Source organism: Dipodomys ordii, unplaced genomic scaffold (genome assembly GCF_000151885.1).
Source record: "Dipodomys ordii isolate 6190 unplaced genomic scaffold, Dord_2.0 Scaffold33, whole genome shotgun sequence".
In the NCBI taxonomy this organism is placed as follows: Eukaryota; Metazoa; Chordata; class Mammalia; order Rodentia; family Heteromyidae; genus Dipodomys; species Dipodomys ordii.
The window spans coordinates 6322436-6330992 of NW_012267249.1; the positions used below are offsets into that span (position 1 = coordinate 6322436).

At 40.1% G+C, this 8557-nt stretch overlaps 1 protein-coding gene across 1 annotated transcript in view; it reads right to left on the minus strand.

Annotated features, from left to right (window-relative positions):
- Nucleotides 1-8557, minus strand: part of Eif2b3 (eukaryotic translation initiation factor 2B, subunit 3 gamma, 58kDa) — a 68098-nt gene that overhangs the window by 27689 nt on the left and 31852 nt on the right. Inside the window, exon 4 of the mRNA XM_013016790.1 lies at nucleotides 7969-8128. Coding sequence (XP_012872244.1) covers nucleotides 7969-8128 — 160 coding nt within the window. The remainder of the gene's footprint in view (nucleotides 1-7968; nucleotides 8129-8557) is intronic.

An 8557-nucleotide genomic window follows, 5' to 3' on the forward strand; every position in this document is an offset into this window, starting at 1 on the left:
AAAGCCAGAAATAGAGCTGTGGCTCAAGTGGTAGAGCGCTCGCCTTGAGCTGAAGGACAGCGCCCAGGCCCAGAGTTCAAGCCCCACAACCGACAAAAAAAAAAAAGTCTCATAGGGACTTTCCTGCCCAGACTGGCTTTGAACCGTGATCCTCAGCCTCCTGCATAACTAGGATTACAGGCATGAGCCACCCTGCCTGGCTTAAAGTAATCTTTTAATATCTTACAAAGAGAATATAGGTCTAAGGAAAATGCTTACTATAAAGATGAATTTGTCTGCTGTTTTTGTCTTTTGTGAGTATGTGTTTATGTACAGATTCTAGAGCCTGAATTCAGGGATTGGGTGCTGATCCTTTAGCTTTTTTTGCTTAAGGTTGGTGCTCTACTACTTGAGCCACAGAAAGAAAATTATCAGGCCCCACTCAATGACTTTTAGCTTGAGAACAAATCTTTTTTTTTTTTTTTTTGTCTGTCTTGGGGCTTGAACTCTGGGCCTGAACGCTGTCTCTTATCTCTTCAGCTCAAGGCTAGGGCTCTATCACTTGAGCCACTGCACCACTTCAGTTTTCTGAGTGGTTTATTGGAGATAAGAGTCTCATGGACTTTTCTGCCCTTTCCTGCCTGGGCTGGTTTTGAACTGTGATCCTCAGATATCAGCCTACTAGGTAGCTAGGATTATAGGTGTGAGCCACTGGTGCCCAGCTTGAGAACAAATCTTAATTATCTCTGTTCCCTTTGTAAGGTTTAATGTAAGTTTTATATATAGTATGTCCTATACTCCATGACTGCATTAAAGTTCAGTGTTGTTGCAAATCAGAGATACAGTTTTATACCAACTACCTGGGTAGCACAGAGGTAAATTATTTCTATCTTATAAAATATATGCCTTTACATGAATTTCTTCATTACAGAATTAGGCAATAATTGTATCTTTATTGTGTGCATGTTCCTACTAATGTACTTATCACATGAATCCTATCCTGTTTGAACTTATTTCTGTATATATTCCTTCAGGCATAATAAGTTCAGATTTTTATTTGTACGTTTGTGGGTTGTGGGGCTTGAACTCAAGGCCTGGATGCTGTCCCTGAGTTTTTTTTTCCACTCAAGGCTAGCCCTCTACCACTTTGAGCCAGAGCTCTACTTCTGTTTTCTGGTGGTTAAATGGAGATAAGTCTCAAGGACTTGCTTTCCTGAGCTGACTTTGAACCTGATCCTCAGATCTCAGCCTTCTGAGTAGCTAGGATTATAAGTGTGAGCCACCAGCACCTTGCAGAGGTTCAGATTTGATTCTGTAGAGATTCTAACAAAAAACAGCAGTGGGATGGCAGGGGGGGGGGGGGGGGGGGGGGGGGGGGGGGGGGGGGAGGGGGATGGAGACTTAGAGGAGTAAACAGAACAGCAGAAACTCAAATAGGAACTTTGCAGTACAGTTTTTTTTGTTTTTGCCAGTCCTGGGCTTTAACTCAGGGCCTGGGCACTGACCCTGAGCTTTTTTTGCTCAAGGCTAGCATTCTGCCACTTGAGCCACAGTACCATTTCCAGCCTTTTCTGTTTATGTGGTACAGAGGAATCGAACCCAGGGTTTCATGCATGCTAGGCAAACACTCTTCCACTAAGCCATATTCCCAGTCCTACAGAACAGTTTTAAAAAAATAAATGAAGCCAACATGAAAGTGATACAGGTTTAGACCATCTATCAGTACTAAGGAAGCTCAGCTGATTGACAGGTGACAGCATGAGACCTTTCATTCTTGGTTATGGAGCACACTAGTATGTAATGATTCTAGTCTGGACTAATACTATGTAATTCTGAGAGCTGAGAAGTTTAAGAAATACTATAGACAACTGGAATGGATTAAATAGAAGTTTTCTAGAACTTAATCTATATTTCAAATATTCCAAGAGATATAATGACATCACAGAGATAACATTCAATAATTATTTGTGACTTAAAGCCTTAATAGTATTAAACATCTATCAAAGCTGGGCTTACTGGCTCAAGCCTCTAATCCTACCTACTTGAAAAGGCAGAGATCAGGAGATCATGGTTTGACCCCAGTACAGGCTGAAAAATTTTCAAGACTGGTTTCAATCAATGGCTGGGCATAGTGGTGTATACCTGTCATTCTAGTGACAAAGGAACCACAAATAGATTGTAGTCCAGGCAGGCTTGGGCATAAAGAGATCCTAACTTGAAAATAATCAGTAAGGGCTGGGAAGGTGGCTCAGTGGTAGAGCGCTTGCCTTGCATGAGGCCCTGGGTTTGATTCCTCAGCACCACACAAGCAGAAAAAAAAAGCCGGAAGTGGCATTGTAGCTCAAGTGGTAGAGCGCTAGCCTTGAGCTGAAGAGCTAAGGGACAGCACCCAGGCCCAGAGTTCAGGCCCCATGATCGGACACCCCCCCCCAAAAAAAAACCAAAAAACCGAAAATAATCAGTAAAACAAGGGACTTAGTAAGTGTGGAATTTTAAATTCAAACCTCAGTGCTAAGAAAAACAATTTTGCATAGAAGTATATAGAAGCACTTAGTAAACAGATTATCTGCAACAAACAAACAAACAAAAAAAACCTTACTATCTTTTCACTGAAATTGGAAAGAAGGAAATCTTTATTTTTATACAAGTGTTTTTTTTTTTTTTTGGGTCCGGTCATGGGGCCTGAACTCTGGGCCTGGGCCCTGTCCCTCAGCTCTTCAGCTCAAGGCTAGCACTCTACCACTTGAGCCACAGGGCCACTTCCAGCTTTTTTTCTTTTTGCTTATGTGGTGCTGAGGAATTGAACCCAGGGCCTCTGGCATGCAAGGCATGCGCTCTACCACTGAGCCACCTTCCCAGCCCCTATTTTTATACAAGTTTAAAAAATACATTTGCGAATGTGTATGTATATATATGTATATATATAGTATCATCGATATTCTTTTTAAATTATTAAGTAGTTGTATAAAGGGATTACAATTCCATAAATCAGATCACGAGTACAATGCTTCTTGGTCAATATCACATCTCCCTTCATTCTCCCTATCCCATCCCTACTCTCAAGTTACATAGTTCATTATTTACATAATGTGCAATGGATATAATGATTGCATTTGCTCACTCTTCTCCCTCCATTCTTGTGACCCCCCAAAATATGTTTCTACTTCCTGGTATTCATTCTGATACACAGGACATTAGTTGTTCAGAGGAGACAGGCCTTTAGATTCCTCCCCTAAGTATACCCTCCTTTAGTCAGCTTGTTTGAAAAGATGGCTGTTATAGAAACTTCATATAAGTCTCAGTTCCAGAAAGAACTAAGCACCAGTGGTGCTATTCAGGAGGCTGAGATCTGAGAGTCATGATTTGAAGCCATCCCAGGCAGGAAAATCGATGATTCTTATTTCTAGTTGACCAGCAAAAAGCCAGAAATAGAGCTGTGGCTCAAGTGGTAGAGCACCAGCCTTGAGTAAATAAGCACAAGGACGAAGCCCGAGGCCCTGAATTTAAGCCCCAGTATAGGGGGCAGAGGAAAGGATCAAAACCTGTTTTTTTTTAAAATCATAACAATAAGAATTCATATTGTTAAAATATGCACATTATTCAAGAGTATAGACAGATTCAACACAATATTTATCAAAACCCCCAGGAATTTTTTATATAAATTGAAAAATACAATGGTAAAATTTATAGAGATCCACCAAATCCTCCAAATAACCAAAGTAATTCTGAGAAAGAAAAAAAATCACATATATTTTACTTCTTGATTTACAATGTTACTGCAAAGCTATAATAACCAATACAGTATGGCATTGATATAACACATACATAGACAAAGTATAGAATGTTCCTGTCAGTAAGAAATTGGGCATATACAAAATAAACTTGAAATGATAAAATAGCTGGGCTTCAGTGGCTCATGTCTGTAATTGTAGCTATTCAGGAGGCTGAGATCTGAGGATCGCAGTTCAAAGCCAAGCCAAGGTAGGGAAATCTGTGAGACTTTTATCTCCCATTAACTACCAAAAATCTGAGTGGGGGAATGGTTCAAGTGGTAGAGCACTAGCCTTAAGTAAAAAGCTCAGGGCAGTGCCCAAGCCCTGAATTCAAGTACCAGGACTAGTGAAAAAAAAAAAAAAAGATAAAATGTTCAAACCTAGTATATGAAACCATCAAAATCCTAGGAGAGGGGCTGAATGAGCTTAGTAGTAAAGTGCTTACCTAGCATGCATGAAGCCCTGGGTTCAATTCCTCAGTACCATAGAGAGAAGGCCAGAAATGGCATTGTGGCTCAAGTGGCAGAATACTAGCCTTGAGCAAAAGAAGCTCAGGCAAGTGCCCAGGCAGAGTTCAAGCCCCAGGACTGGCAAAAAAAAAAAAAAAAAAAGAAAGAAAGAAAGAAAAAGAAAAAAAGGAAAAAAAGAGAGAAAAAAAAATCCTAGGAGAAAAGAGGTCTTTGGTCTTTGATATTGGTCTTGAATTTTTTTTTTTTTGGCGGGGGGCAGTCATAGGGCTTGAAGTCTGGGCCTGGACACTGTCTCAAAGCTTGTCAGCTCAAGAATAGTGTTTTACCCAAATTGTTTAAATAGGGATACAGGTGGACCCATTGCAACAATGAGATGTACAAATTGTTATGTCAAAAAACAAACTTTACAACTTTGGTGTTGGGAGGGGGAGATCGGGTGAGGGGAGTGGGGGGGGGGATATGGGAAGGGGAAACAAAGGAGGAGGCAACAATGCTTGATAAGAAATGTACTCGTTATCTTGCCCATGTAATTGTAACCCCTCTGTACGGTATTTTCACAATAAAAAAATTTAAAAAAAGAATAGTGTTTTACCACTTGAGACACAGCGCCACTTCCAGCTTTCTGGTGGTTAATTGGAGATGAGTCTCATGGACTTTTCTGCCTGGCTGGCTTTGAACCACAATCCTCAGATCTCACACTCCTGAGTAGCTAGGATTACAGGCATGAGCTACACCAGTGCTTGGCCCAACAATACTTTTTAACATTGCAACAAAACTCAAGGGACAAAAGTAAAATAGATGTTGAATAATAAGGGGCAGACCAGAGTAAGCATGAATAGGCAAAGGATCAATCTGATTAAAGTACAATCTGTACATGTGAAAAATAGTATGCTGTTAAAAGCCCTTTGAACAACTAACATGAACTTAACAAAAATTGGTAGCAATTAATAGGAATGTAAACCAGGTCCTGCCCACAACATAGGTACTAGAAGTGAGGAAGATAAAGAGAGGATAAAAGAGAGTGAATATGATCAAAATATTTTATGCACATGTATGAAAATGGAACAGAGATGCTCACTGAGATTGTTTTCAGAAGAGGAAGGAGAGATTAACAACATTAATATCAGTCATGTGTGTCTTAGGGAACTACCCTTCTGTTCTCATATCTGTACGATAAATTTAAGCAACCAAGAGAAGCAAGATTTACATGAGGCTTTACTAGATAACCCAAGTCAGAAGAAAAAACACAGTCCTTGTTAAGTGGAATAGTATAGGCAATCCTAAAGATCATGCAAAGATGATCTTACCCCAGACAGGGGGCTACAAACAGTTTCTATTGAGGAAAATGAGACATTCAAACAAGCAATCCATCTGTATGTGAGTCACTGAAGAACACTGTGGGTGTGTGTAACCCATGTTTCCAAGAAATGTGATATCTAAACTGCAGGATGAAAAATGTGTCTTTTTATGTCTGCCAGTTCTGGCACAAAAACAAAAATCCCAAGTCTTGTTATCTTGTTCAATTTTCTTGATGACAGCCAGTGCTTTCACTTGAACCATGCCTCCAGCCAGCATTTTGCTGGTTAATCGAATAAGGAGTCTCTAAGACTTTTCTGTCTAAGCTGGCTTTGAACTGCGATCCTCCAGGTCTCAGCCTCCTAAGTAGCCATGATTATAGCCATGGGCCACCAGCATTCAGAAGTTTCTGTTAACCATATTTTGTTGCTTGGCTTATGCTGTCTTTTTTGTTTGTCATTTGACAGTGCTGGGGATCAACTCTAGGACCTCACAAATGCTGGGCTAATAGTCCACCACTGAGCCACATTCCCAGTCCAAAGATGTGAATGTTAAAAAGACTTTTGGGTATAAATTCAGCTATAAAAAATAATCTAGATACAGAATCAGTTAAGGCATTAAATACTGTGGCAAAAACAATCAGATGCCATGTTCTAGACAAAAATCAACAGTTCATAAACTCAAATTCTCTATCCTTGACTGAACTAGAGTGTTGTTCCTATTCTTTGTAGTCTGGTAAAGTTAGCATAATGCATTAAAGATTAAAAACCAAATGCTACTACTATAATCCTAGGAAATTTTTAAAATTAATTATACTTCTAGAAGATAAGGATGATTTCAAATTATAAAACACTGATTTTAATTAAATGTTTCTTAGTTGCAGTTAGTCCTTTGTAGTCTCAAGTTCCACATCCAGTGACACAGTCAATCACAGATGCAAACTACTTGGAAAAATGAAACTGTTAAGGTTGGGGCACGGCTCAAGTAACTGCCTACAAAGTACAAAGGCATTAGCTCAAACCTAAATACTGTCAAAAAAAACCTGTTTCTGTACAGAACATATACAGCCTTTTTTCCGTTATTATTCCCTAAAAAATATAAGATAACAACTATTTACACAATACTTAAATTTTTTTCAGGCTTTACAGGTAATTTAGATTGTAAATATCTGGGAGAGGTATATAACATGTATATGCAAACACTATACATACCATTTTATATAAAGAAATGAGTATACATGGATTTTGCAGTGTGTGTACACAGTAAAACATATATGTATGAGCATGCAAGTATACATATGCTTTGTAATCATGGGTTCTAGAATCAATCTCTCATGGATATTAAAAGACAAGTACATATGTGTTCAATTATTTGAGTCTTACAGCTGAGCACTGGTGACTCACATCTGTAATCCTCACTGCTTAGGAGGCAGCAGTTTGAGGATAATAGTTTCAAGCCAGCCTGGGAAGGAAAGTCTGTGAGACATTAAGTTCCAATTAAGCAACAAAAAAACAGAAGTGGAGCTGTGGCTCAAGTGGTAGAGTATTAGACTTGAACAAAAAAGCTCAGCAACAGTGCCCAGGTCAACACACACACACACACACACACACACACACACGCGCGCACACACACACACGCATGCACGCACGCACCCACACACGCACACATTCACCCACGCACACATAAAGACACAGAAGACACAGTTCTTGTCTCAAAAAGTACTTCTAGCTTTTTTTTTGGGGGGGGGTCTGGACGTGGGACCTGAACTCTGGGCCTAGGCACTTGAGCTCTTCAGCTCAAGGCTAGCGTATCATTTGAGCCACAGCGCCACTTTCCGCTTTTTTTCTTTTTGCTTATGTGGTACTGGGGAATTGAACCCAGGGCCTCATGCATGCAAGGCAAGCGCTCTACCACTGAGCCATCTTTCCAGTCCAACTTCTAGCTTTTAATTAGATTCTATAGTATATTTTTTGTGTGTGTGTGCTGGTCCTGGGGCCTGAACTCAGGGTATCATGTTCTGGCTCAGGTTTTTTGCTCACAGCTGAAGCTCTACTACTTGAACCATGCCTCTAATTATAGGGATTTTATTTTATTATTTTGTTGGTGGTGGTTGTGGGCTTAACTCAGAGCCTGGGCATTGTCCCTGAGCCTCTTTGCACTCAAGGATAATGCTTTTCTACTTGAGCCACAGCGCCACTTCCAGTCTCACAGAGACTTTTCTGCCTAGACTGGCTTTGAACAGTGATTCTCAGATTTCAGCCTCCTAAGTAGCTAGGATTATAGGCGTGAGACACTGGCACCTGGATGTATCTTACTTGACTTTATGTCATCAACTCCTAGTACAGTATTCATAGTACATTGCAGTCCCTATCAAATGTTTCTTAAATGAAAGCATGAATGATAAAAACACTTATAAAATCCAACAAAAAATAAGCCCCAATCTTCCTTACCTGTCTTTTTTTTCCCCTTTTGACCTGGAACTGGTTCTAAGTTATCTTGTCCTTTTCTCATTAACATGGCAAGTGATGCATCATGAGCTCTAAACAGGTCCACAACCTCATGTAAGGCAACATCTGTTATCAGATCACAGCTGAGTATCAGCATATCTGTCTATTAGATACAAAGAGAAAAGTCAGTATCACAAGAGTGATTCATATAATTCATCACAAGATAAGCACATAAGAGTTTAGAATCACACAAACAAGAAAATATTTTTTTTGGGTCCGGTCGTGGGGCCTGGGCGCTGTCCCTCAGCAATTGAGCTCAAGGCTAGTGCTCTACCACTTGAGCCACAGCACCACTTCTGGCTTTTTTTTTCTTTTTGCTTATGTGGTGCTGAGGAATCGAACCCAGAGTCTCATGCATGCAAGGCAAGTGCTCTACCACTGAGCCACCTTCCCAGCCCACAAGAAAATATTTATACCTTTTCTGCAGCAAAAAAAAAAAAAAAAGTAAAATAAGCCAGGCACTGGTGGCTCATGCCTGTAATCCTAGCTATTCAGGAGGCTGAGATCTGAGGATAATGGTTCAAAGCCAGCC